Source organism: Gorilla gorilla, chromosome 6 (genome assembly GCF_029281585.2).
Source record: "Gorilla gorilla gorilla isolate KB3781 chromosome 6, NHGRI_mGorGor1-v2.1_pri, whole genome shotgun sequence".
Classification (NCBI taxonomy): domain Eukaryota; kingdom Metazoa; phylum Chordata; class Mammalia; order Primates; family Hominidae; genus Gorilla; species Gorilla gorilla.
Genome location: NC_073230.2, coordinates 130,272,073 through 130,285,012, shown reverse-complemented (window position 1 = coordinate 130,285,012; position 12,940 = coordinate 130,272,073). Strand labels below are relative to the sequence as shown.

Genomic DNA, 12,940 nt, shown 5'->3' with positions numbered 1-12,940 from the left:
ATAAGAGTTTTAGGTGTCAGTAGACACATTTCGATCTATACTAAATGTAAATCTGGATAATGAACAACCATGTTGTGACTGGATACAAGACTATTTATTATTTTAAACTAGACTTTAAGTACTTAATGATAAATTATAAGCTGTTCTTTAAATAAAATCTGGATAAAACTCAGTCACATCCATAGTAACTTTTTTGACTTAGAATACTAATGACAATTATTGTTGCAGACATTTACCTCTTCAAAACTTTGTGAATAATTTGCAGGTGATTGGAATTAAGCCACTGAACACCACCAACAACCAATACAGTCTGGCCAGTATTCTCTAGGGGACGTGATCTGAAATTCAGAAAGAAAAACAACACATGTTGCCCTAAAACAGAAGGTAAACATTGTAACTGCACTGCCTCACATTTCACTGTATCTGGCATCTTGATCATAAGACTACTTGTAATTTCCAACTTGTTTTCTGCTGCCTTACTTGGTATCTAACCTTTTGAGCACATTTGATGTACAGTGAGTAGTTGAGCAGTGACGACTGCTAGCAGAACATCAGTACTTTGTGGGTTTTGTGTCTTTCATTATAGTTTCATTGTACCTTTGCAAGAGGTGTTCAAGTGCATTTTCAAATGTTGGTCTCAATGAAGGGCTTATCCAGAACTGGGGATAGTAGGAATAACTGATCAAAGTCTTCCCACCATTGACGTTGTGATAGAATTTAGTGCCATGTACTTTCTGCCATTCCTGCAACGTTTCATTCAGCCTTTCAATAAGATAGTACATGATCCCTCTGTTGGTTGAATCTCCAATGAACAGAATCTATAAGTTAAAGAGAAAGCATTTGTTTAAAAGCTTATGTTTACATGGTACAGGAGATAGTTTAAAATAATGAAATTTTGAATATTCACACCACTACCTAACTGTTTGAAGGACAGCCCTTCAAATTGTTAGAAATAACATTCATTATATTCTCTCCCAAACCTGTTCCTTTTCATCTCTTCCATATTCTTAGTAATGCCATCACCTACTGACCCACTAACTCATATTTACCACTTGTTTCAGGTTATCTTCAATTTTTCTATCTCCCTTATGCTCTTTCTCATTTAAGCAGCTTAACAAGTTCTATTGATTCAAATAGGCATGAAGCATTTTAGTGCTCTAGGAATACTTAGGGATTTTCCAATCTCTTTATTTTATAGATATGCAAACTGAGAATTCACAGAGGTAGCTCAATAGAGGTCGTGTCTACTTGACGAAAGAACCACAGAACCAGAATCTAATTTTCGGAACAGCAGTGCATGTCCCAGGGTGCCCATGCCAGTGCCATTTCCTCTCCAATGAAGCCTCTTACCCACATCCCCTCCTGCTCATTCCCAGCAGCACTGTTCAGGCTTTCACTGCCTCAAACCTGAACTAGTGTAATACTCTCCTACTGGGTCTCCCTTCCTGTACAATGGCTGTCTTTTAATTCATTCTACATACAATATTGCTACGATAAATTTCCAAATGTCTAGTTCTGGCCATCTCATTTGTGTGCTCAAAAACTTTACTGGTTCCTTGTTTCTTACATAATCCTACAGGTTCTTCTCACATATACTGTTTTTATTGCATACCAGTCTTTGTTAGGTGGAGATTTCACACACAGTCCTCACTTTTAATCTTCAGAATTGTGAGGTTTGATTCAGTATCTCCTTTTCACAGATGAGGAATTTGAGGGTCAGGAAGATGGAGGACATAAATCTACTAAACGGAGAACCCAGGATTCAAACCCACGTACTTTAACTCCAAGTGCAAGGTGAATGGCCCCATCCTCTTAATGCCTCCCTTTATGTAAGCATGTTAGACTTCTACTTTTCTGCTAAACATGATTTGCATTCAACATCTGCTTTTCCTTATGTTAGTCTGTCTGCCTTGAAAGTTCTTCCTCTGCAACCCCACTTGTCACCCTCCGGACCCTACGCGAATGCTGCCTCTACCAACAGGTCTCATCCAGTGCCCCTAGCCACAATTAATTTTCCTGTTCTCTTTGATTTTATTACATTTTGACTGCCATTACAGATTTTACAGAAGCCTCATGAAATTATGGCTTTTTGTGTCTGCATCTTTTTTCTCATAGCCTATCAAGAAATATTTGAGGTCAGGGTCAATTTCCAATTCTAATTTTCCCCTATAGTACCATGCATGCACTTTTAAAATAAATAGTGACTTGAAAGTCAAAAGGACTTTTGCCATAGACAATCCCTTCTAATGTCTTTGGATAAGATTTAATTCATTCTTCAGTCTTTTTCTTTCTTTGGAGATTTCTCTTTCTATTAGTCATGCACATGTTTTTTTCTGATTTTAATGGCAGGCATTGCCATCATTTCTTAGGTACTTCTGTATTTGTCCATCTGCAGAAAATTTAGCGAGAATCTGCAAAGGTTTAAACTCTTTCCACGGTGAGCGTATCCAAGTAGCTGCATGAAGAAATCTAGAAAGCTTCTCCAATTTGCCTTCAGCTCAAGTAGTATTATGCTAAGCATCATTAGGCTACCCTGAATAACAAGATTTCAAGGACTCAGTCATAGATCCTCTCAGCCAGTTTGCATTTGGAACAATAACATTCCAGTGTAATAAAATAGCTTGTGAAATAACTTGAATTTCTTCTTACTACATTCAACCTTTCACTATTTATGTTTGATTTTCTTGTCTACATTTCTGATTTTTAAAGAAGAACATTGTATAATTAGGAATGCTCTTAATTTTAGATATCAGCAGTTATGCAACTCCATTAGTATTGTTTTGCTAGGGCTGCCATAAGGAAGTACCAGAGACTGTGTGACTTCAACAACAGAAATTAATTTTCTCATATTTCTGGAGGCTAGAAGTCCAACATCAAGTAGCTAGTAGGGTTGGTTCCTTCCAAGGCCCTCTCTGGCTTGTAGGTGGCTATCTTTTATTTGTGTCTTTCCTCTGTGGCTATGTCCTAATCTCTTCTTTAAAGATCCCAGTCATATTGGATTAAGTAGGCCCCACACATAGGACCTCATTTTACCTTAATCAGCTCTTCAAAGGCCCTATTCCTAAATACAGGCACATTATGAGGTACTGGGGGTTAGAATGTCAATGTATGAATTTGGTGGAGGGGATACAATTCAGTCCATAACGATAGTAAAGGACCTTTGAGATCTAGCTTTTAAACTAAATTGCCAGTGTGGGTTTTTCTTGTAGTTTCTTTTCATTTCAATATCAAGGTGCAGTCCCTCCTAGGGTATCCCCAGGCAGCCAGCGAGCTCCCTAGATATCTGTATTGTGGGCTATGCAGAACAATACAAAGGTTGAGAAAAATCAAAGTAGTTATATATTACTGAGAAAAACAACAACAAAATTCCTAGATTTCCAGTATTTTCTGTGTGTTTATATGTGAAAAGGCAGCCCACCAAAGCATGTCAGAGGCACAACAGTCCTGTTTCAGAATTCTTAGGTACTATTATTTATTAACTAGATGATTTTAGACAAATTATGTGACCTCTCCAAGGGTTCATTTCATTATGTGTACAGTGGGGAGAAACAGAGGTCCATGTAGGAGGACTTAAATGTGATTTTAAATACTTTTCATATTCTTGGCACAAAATGTATGCATGCACAGAATGTAAGCACAAAATGAATGCATGCCACCTTGTTAGGCACTTAAAATTTGTTAGCTCCTCTAGAGAAAATGGCAGCAAAAATAGGAAATGTCTAAGTCACAGCTATTTCTCTCCTGCCCTACCAAATCTCCTCCTGATCTCCAGCAGGACTTGAAGCATGGCTGGAAAGTTCTGTACGGAGGACTGGAAGAGAGATCACCATCCTGAGCAAACCAATGCTCTCAGAATGGGTCCCAGGTGGCCCCATTGCTGATTAGTGACTAGCAAGAGCTACCTGAATGGGAGAAGGAAGCATCACCACTGTCATTTGCACAACAAGCTCTTCTAAATCGCAAATATCTCAATAACAAAGTTGAATCTAGCAGACATAGCTCTGGGATTTCTAGAGGATTATGTTATTCTAGTGCCTTTCCATTCATGAAAGATGGAAATAATAAAGTATAACTATAATGAAAATTCAGTTGTAATTTTAAGATTGATTGTTCTGTTGGAAAAGCAATTTTTGTAAGAGATTGATATTTCTAACTAAAAGATGTCTAACTTCAAAATGTCAGCTTTTTAATGTGCATATCACACAATTTGAAAATACTGTCAGGAATTAAAGAGTGATTTGTTTCAGCTATATGATTCCTATTCAACTTCTATATATTTTAGGCCATTCAGTTTGGTAGATTTTTAAAAAGGAAATTTGCAGATTATTTGTTTTGAGGAAGAACTTCTGTTTTAAAAGGCCTAGATTATCATAACAAATATTTATGACTAGGCATACAATTTATAAATAATTCTTTCTCTCCCCTGTGAAAATTACTGCCTTACATTAGCATGCATGGTTATTTTTTCTCTTTTGGATAAGCAAAGAGAAAAAATGTGATGTGGTTTTAAACACAAAGATATGTTTAGAAGAGTTTTGCATCTATTCTACTCCCATGACTCTGCATGCAGTGTGAGCTGCCACAGAGTATACAGGAATTGGTATTTTTCCCATTCCTTTTCATAGCATCATGAACTGTAGGACTTAAAAGGAGGTACTATTCCTAGGCTCTACAAAAGCTTGAAGCTTGTTTTAAAATTGTTACATTAGTCTGTCTTGCATCACTATAAAAGAATGCCTGAGCCTGGGTAATTTATGAAGATAAAAGATTTATTTGGCTCACAGTTCTGCAGGCTATACAAGCATGGCACCAGCATCTGCTCGAATCCTGGTGAGGTCTCAGGAAGCCTTTACTCATGGAGGAAGGTGAAGAGGGAGGAGGCATGTCACAGGGCAAGAGAGGGAGCAGGAGAGATGCCAGGCTCTTTTAAATGACCAGCTTTCATGTGAACTAACAAGCAAGAACTCATTAATTACTGTGAGTAATTACTGTGGGGAAGGCACCAAGCTATTCATGAAGGATCCATCCCCATGACCCAAACAACTTCCAATAGGTCCCACTTCCAACATTGGGGATCACATTTCAACATGAGACTTGGAGGAAACAAACATCCAAACTATATCAATAGGCTTATTACAAAATGGTTTAATTATCTTTGTTTTTATTTCCAGTTTCTTGGTTGCATAGTCCCTGTATTAGGTGAGATAAGCTAAGCACTGTAACAGATAGCCCAAAAAACTTGGAATAGGTCAAACCCAATTAAAGTTTATTACTCTCTCAGAAAAATAGTCCAAGTGATTCAAGTCAGGTTTATGTGCAAGGGTGGGGCAGGGAGGTCATTTAGGGTCCCAGGATGACTGGATTGTGTCTTCAATTACGGCTTCTAGGAACTCTCTGGACATTGACACCCAACTGAAGGAAGGAAAAAAGAAGCTGTCAGGTTTTCTATGGGCCAGCCCTGGAAGCTGGTCACATCATTCCTGATCATATTCCACTGGTTAGAACTCAGTCTCATGGCCAAATACCTAATGTCAGGAGACACTGAGAAGTATAGTCAAGTTGTGTGCTATGGAGAAGAGAAACTGACTTTGATGACTGCTTAGTTATTCTCTACTACATTCTCTTACATGCTAAGTCTTCCTGGGGAAAAACTAAACCCTCTGTTCAGATTTTTCCACCTATGAACTAGCAGAAGTGGGAAGTATGTGAAAGGCTACATTTTACTTTGTGTGATGGCTGAAAGGTCTTCTATTTTGAGAAGCTGGTTTTCTGAGATGAATAATATCAAGAAATATTTATTGGTAAAAATACAAGCAAGACTTTGGGAACTTTTAATTTAAATGTACAATGAAATGATTTTTATCTCATTTTGTTTCTTCATGAAGGGAACTAACAATGATAATACTTAGACTTTTAAATATTTTAATCCATAACCTCTTTACTCCAGCATCACCAAAAGTAACCAGGACATAGTTAAAGAATCAAGCTGGAAATAAAAGGAGATTTGGTGGCTATCTAGGTTGAATCAATACAAAGGTAGTATAACTCGTTAGCTTCTCAGAGTCTTCTGATCTGTTGCGGCAGGAAGAGAATTGGATACATGTAGTATTAATAGATAAGAAAAGAAAAATAAAAAAATTAAAATCATTTTCCTTTTTCCTTTCTTTCCCCCTGCATCACATCAGTTTTATCATCAATATTTACAGAAGTGGTAGCATTTCTCTGGATCCAATAAAGTGCACGTAGATTTCAACACAAGACTGAGCCTAGTTAACAGGAACCCACTAGAACCTTCCCAAAGGGGAAGTTATATAGGAGTGCAGTAAGAGCTAATTGTCCATGAATCCAGGTAATGCCTGTTTACTGGAGAGCTTTCATATTGCTATAGATAAGGGAAATAAAAGTGAGGTGAGGAGGAGTCTTATTTGTTACATCTAGGTCCAGAGCCAAGCATAACCCACATATTTAGAAAGCTCTACAGTGATACTGATGAGCCCTAAGGTAGAAAACCACTGATCTCCTACGATAAACATGCATTTCTAAATGATGAAAGGGGTGGTTCAGTTGTAATATGAAGCTGAGACTGGTCAGACGGCTAATGATATTTAGGTCATGATGAAAAACTAGCTCAACAAAGCATCCCTCTGTGAAATGTGATGCGGTTACAATAAATGTTTTCCAATTGTGCATTTTAATTAAGTTGGATGTAGATGAGCAGCCAAATTGATGTTTGCAGTCAAAAACAAATATAAGATTGACACTTAGGCAAATCACTCTCAGACATAAAATTTGGCAAAAAAAAAAAAAAAAAAGCGAAGCAAGCAACTCTACAACATCACCTAGGCATAGCTCTTCTAGCTGCTTGGAACAAAATTATTTGTCTACATTGCCATTATCTCTGGATTGTTGTAGTATTTATTGAATGCGAAGGAGGGCATCATGTGTAAGTCATCATTTCCTGGTAAGAGTGAGGTGCACTCTTTCCTTATATCTGACTGATTTACTGAAACTGACAGGCAATAATGAATTATGTAACCATAATGGAATTCACATATTAGTCAGAACATATTATTTTAAATTAGCCGCACTTTGAAAATTTAAACACCTTTAAGTCCAAGACACTACTTAACGTGAAAACATTACTTAAAAATTTAAGTTACATTCCCTGTTTTAACAGCTGAGTTTAAGTACTTTTTGTAAATATTGCCTTTTTATATTTCCCTTTCTTAATTGCACCCTCCTCTCAGATATTTTATTACTGGCTTAAATTCTGAACTGTTTTCCACTGACAAACAAAATAAAGGCTTGTTTAATTCAGTTAGGTCAGGCTTCTAAGTTTTTGCAGTTGTAAATTTGATTGTCATATTTCTAAACTATTTCCTACATATTTTACCCTGTGATTACAAAATTATGTTCTCATAATTTCTATGTGTTCCATTCAGCATTTATAAAGAGGTAGGTATCTATTTAAAGAAATGTGTGAACATATCATTTAATACATAGCTTGCTTTTTTCAATTGATTTTCCTTTAATTCAACACAATTGTATATCACAAAACCTATGTACATATACAAAAACCTGTAAGTGAAATAAATCTATAAATGAAATTATTTGGATACATTTAGAGTTCAAAAGTGTCCTATATTCACCTAATGTTCAGAGGGGGAAAACTTGTTCCAACTTTCCACCCAAGATCAGCCTCCTGTTCATGTTGCTGCAATGAAGACAAATGACTGAGGTATATGAAGTATGATCCTGCTCACAGGCCATTAATTGTGGTTAGATTCCTGGTCAAAATTACTAGAAGCTTGAGCACCTTTTCAGATCTCCACTGATTTGTGTCTTGTTCCTTCCCTATAGGCAGGTGGGCTTCTATTTGCAAGTACAGTCTTGGCACTCATCAATGTACTCCTTCCCTATAGGCAGGTGGGCTTCTATTTGCAAGTACAGTCTTGGCATTCATCAATGTACAACAGTAGGAAAAAGATATAAAAGGTCACAATAACAACGTAAGGAAATTCAACTGAGAGAAATTACTACTTAGAGATTCTAAAGAAAGCAGAGCACTATTTGAAGGCCTAACTTTCTAATAGTTCTCAATGCCCTGGCCAAATTCCATTGCCTTTTAATTCAATTCTTCAGAGAGAGACAATTCACTTTAATATGTTCCCAAAGTAGAAGCTTGCTGTGATGTGATTAGCATTGAAAATAAATTTTTTGTAGCACAATATTTTGAACTATTTATTCCTGGCAACAGTGAAACTTCTGGATTCTCACTGTTAAAAATTCGAATTTTACATATTAATTGAAAGTCTTCAGGAAGGCAACTATATTGTTAAAACTGTGTATTTAGGTACGTACGCAATTTTACATAATCCAAGATACGTGAACTGGAGCACACTGAAGTGGGAACCTCAGAATCTTCTCTAGTGCCTTCTCGTAGGTAGTTCCTGCCTTCTTAGCACTCCATTGTCTGTTCCCCAGTAGGAAGCAAATCAAAGACAGCATAAGGCTTGAGTGATAGGATTCTCAGAGTAGATGCTTTTGCAAAAAAATAAATATCTGTATTTTTCTAGTTCAACTAACCTCTTTCAAAGTAATGTGACTCATAGATTGCCTTTCACTGCAAACACTACTCTTCCCAGGCAATTTCCTTCTGGCAACTTTTCTAGATCTTTCCAGGCTGGATCCAGTGCCCACCTCTACTTTCTACTATTGCAATTATTGTGCTATATTGCAATGATTGTTTCTCTCATTTGTCTTCTTCCACTAGAAATTGAGCACCTTGAAGGATCATATATGTGCTCCTGGAACAGATATTTGGTTCAACAAACATTGAATGAATGAACAACATGATATCAAAAAAGTTGTAAAAAGTATTCAGAAGTTAACTTTTTAAGTGTTCAGCTGAACTCTACTCTGTGGTAACATATTAGGGTAACTGATATTGCAACATTGCTGATATGGGGCAGCACAGTTAATCTGATGAGTTTAATATCTAAAAGAATCATTTCATCTGGTGGGATCAGAACTGTAGCTTAGGCTTCCTGATTGCCAGCCTGAGACTTTTCCTACTCCATTAATATCCTGCTGTCTTTATGTATATGTGGAAGAAATTTCTGTATAATGTTGCTCAAATAATGTTACTTTCATTGAATATATAACATGGTAGGAAGAGAGGTGAAAAATGTCAGTATATAATGTGTATAGAAAACAAAATATATTAGTTGTATTTCTATTTTTGTAACTGTTATGCTTTAACATTTATTTGTCTTTGGAATGGGTTGGAGATTATAGAACATTCTGGGTAGGATGAGAACTTATTTGTCTTAGTAATGAAAGAGAAAAATTACAGGATTGTTTTGTATATTTTTATCATTCTCATGGAAAGTAAGAAATAGATGTACCGGGAAAACCCTTTGCTCACCTACTCCTATTCATAAGTGAAGCTTTCTTAAAATAAGTGCTAGTCATAGTTGTATTTGTGAATGTTTACACAATTATCTCTGTGTTGTGTGAAATATGAGTGTATACACCTGACTGTTTTTGGCTAACTCCTGTGATTCTGAATAAAAAAAAAATATCTTTCTCAGGCTCTCCCCTCTGCATTTCCACTGCCTCTGCCTTGGTTCTAATTTATACAACCTTTTCAAATACAGACTTTTAGATTAAGAAAACAGTGCTCACACATTGTAAAAATGAAAATCATACAGAAATATTTAAAAATATCTCTTCATGCTTAACCAACTATGCTTTACCACCCAAGCTGGCTTCATGGGCATGTGACCTGGACGGTCTTGCAGGGCCACATGCTTTGAAGGGTCTTGTGCTTGGTTCATTGCTCTTCTATTGTCTTTTTTTCCCCAAACTTCAACTTTTATTGCAGATATGGGGTATGTGTGCAGGTTTGCTGCATGAGTATATTGCATGATGCTGAGGTTTGAGATATGGATCCTGCCATGCAGATAGTGAGCACAGTACCCAATAGGTAATTTTTCTACCTATAGCCCCTCCCTTTCATCCCCAGTAGTCTGTAGCATCTGTTGTTCCCATGTTTATGTCCATGTTTGCTTAATGTTTAGCTCTCACTTACAAGTGAGAAAATGTAGTATTTTATTGTCTGTTTCTGTGTTAATTTGCTTAGAATTATGGCCTCCAGCTGCATTCATGTTTCTGCAAAGGACGCGATTTTGTTCTTTTTATGACTGTGTAGTATTCCATGGTATGTATATATGTACCACATTTTCTTTATCCAGTTCACCATTGAAGGGCACCTAGGTTGATTCCATGTCTTTGCTATTGTGAATAGTGTGGTGATGAACATACAAGTGCATGCGTCTTTTTGGCAGAACAATTTATTTCCTTTGGGAAGGAAATAAATAAATAAATATACCCAGTAATGGGTTTGCTGGGTCAAATAATAGCTCAGTTTTAAGTTCTTTGAGAAATCTCCAAACTGCTTTCCACAGTGGCTGAACTAATTAACATTCCCACCAACAGTGTATAAGTGTTCTTTTTTCTCTGCAGCCTCTCCAGCATCCGTTGTTTTTTGACTTTTCAGTAATAGCCATTCCGACTGGTATGAAATGGTATCTTATTGCTGTTTTCTTTTAGGATTTTTATAGCTTGAGGTCTTACATTTAAATCTTTAATACATCTTGAAATAATTTTTGTATATGGTGAAAAGTAAGGGTCCGGTTTCATTCTTCTGCATATGTCTAGCCAGTTATCCCAGCACCATTTATTGAATAAAGAGCCTTTCACCATTGCTTGCTTTCACTGGCCTTGTTGAAGATCAGATGGTTGTAGATATGCAGCTTTATCTCTGAGTTTTCTATTCTGTTCCATTTGTCTATGTGTCTGGTTTTGAGTCAGTACCATGTTGTTTTGGTTATTGCAGCTTTAGAGTATAGTTTGAAGTTGGGTAGTTATGTCTTTGGCATAAGCTTTGTTTTTTGTTTTGTTTTGTTTTGTTTTGTTTTGCTTAGGATTGCTTTAACTATTAGGGCTCTTTTTTGGTCCCATATGAATGTTAGAATAGTTTTTCCCAGTTCTATGAAAAGTGACATTGGTAGTTTGATAGGAAGAGCATTGAATCTGTAATTTCTTTGGGCAGTATGGCCATTTTAACAATATTAATTATTCCAATCCATGAACATGTAAGGTTTTTCCATTTATTTATGTAATCTCTGATTTTTTCAGCAGTATTTTGAAGTTATCCTCATAGAGATCTTTCACCACCTTGCTTATCTGTATTCCTAGGTATTTCATTTTCATTGTGGCTATTGTAAATGGGATTGTGTTCTTGATTTGACTCTCAGCCTGGACATTATTGGTGTATAGAAATGCTACTGAGTTTTGTACATTGATTTTGTATCCTAAAACTTCATTAAATTGTTTATTAGTTCTAAGAGCCTTTTGGCATTCTCTAGGGTCTTCTAGGTATAGAATCATATCGTTAACAAAGAGAGTTAGTTTGACTTTTTTTCCTATTTTGATGCCATTTATTTCTTTCTCTGCCTGATTGCTCTGGCTAGAACTTCCAGTACTATGTTGAATAGGAGTGGTAAGAGTAGGTATACTTGTTTTGTTCCAGTCCTCAAGGGGAATAGTGCCAGTTTTTGCCCATTCCATATGATGTTAGCTGTGGGTTTGTCATAGATGGCTCTTATTATTTTGAAGTATGTTCTTTCAACTGATGCCTAGTTTGTTGAGAGTTTTTTATCATGAAGGAATGTTGAAATTTATAAGAAGCTTTTTCTATATGTATTGAGATGATTATGTGACTTTTTGCTTTCATTCTTTTTATGTGGTGAATCACATTTACTGATTTGCATACATTGAACCAGCCTTCCGTACCAGGAATAATGCCTACTTGGTTGTAATATATTAATCTTTTGATGTGTTGCTGAATTCAGTTTGCTAGTATTTGGTTGAGAATCTTTGCATCTATGTTCATCAGGCAAACTGGCCTGAAGTTTTCTATTTTCATAGTGTCTCTCCCAGATTTTGGTATCAGGCTGATGCTAACTTCATAGAATGAGTTAGGGAGGAATCCCTCCTCTTTGATTTTTTGGGATAGTTTCAGTAGCATTGGTACCAATTCTTTTTTGTACATCTGGTAGAATTTGGCTGTGAATCCATCTGGGTCAGGTCTTGTTTTGATTGGTATGTTTTTTTTTTTAATTACTGATTCAATTTCAGAGCTCAATATTGGTCTATTCAAAATTTTGATCTCTTCCTTTTCAATTTTGGGAGTTTGTGTGTTTTTAGGAATTTATCCATTTCCTCTAGATTTTCTAATTTGTGTGCAAAGAGTTATTCATAGTATTCTCTGAGGATCTTTTGTATGCTGTGGAATCAGTTGTAATATCATCTTTGTCATTTATGATTGTACTTATTTGGATCTCTCTTTTTTGTTGTTGTTAATCTAGTTAGTCTATCAGTCTTACTTATCTTTTTGAAGAACCCACTTCCGTTTTCACTGATCTTTTGTAAGGATTTTTACATCTCTATTTTGTTCAGTTCTTCTCTAATATTAGTTATTTATTTTTTTCTGCTAGGTTTTGGGTTAGTTTGTTCTCTTTTTTCTAATTCCTTTTGGTGGAAACTTATATTGTTGATTTGAGACCTCTCTTACTTTTTGAGGAAGGTGGTTAGTGCTATAAACTGTCCTCTTAACACAACTTTAGTTGTATTCCAGAGATTTTGGTAATTGAGTTGCTATTTTTATTAATTTCAAACAAATTTTAAATTTATGCCTTAATTTCATTCTTCTCCCAAAAGTTATTCAGGAGCAAGTTGTTTAATATCCATGTATTTGGGTAGATTTGAGGGATCTTCTTGATATTGATTTCTGTTTTTACTGTACTGTGGTGTGAGAATGTGCTTTGTATGATTTAATTTTTTGGAATCTGTTGAGATTTGCTTTATGTTCAAG

General features: G+C 36.0%; 1 protein-coding gene across 2 annotated transcripts in view; it reads right to left on the bottom strand.

The window, feature by feature from the left end:
* Positions 1-12,940, bottom strand: part of CPED1 (cadherin like and PC-esterase domain containing 1) — a 312,286-nt gene that overhangs the window by 32,820 nt on the left and 266,526 nt on the right. For both annotated transcript variants that reach the window (XM_063708746.1, XM_063708747.1), the window contains 2 exons: positions 598-818; positions 237-338 (listed from right to left, as the gene is read on the bottom strand). In XM_063708746.1, the coding sequence (XP_063564816.1) occupies positions 237-338; positions 598-818 (323 nt within the window). The remainder of the gene's footprint in view (positions 1-236; positions 339-597; positions 819-12,940) is intronic.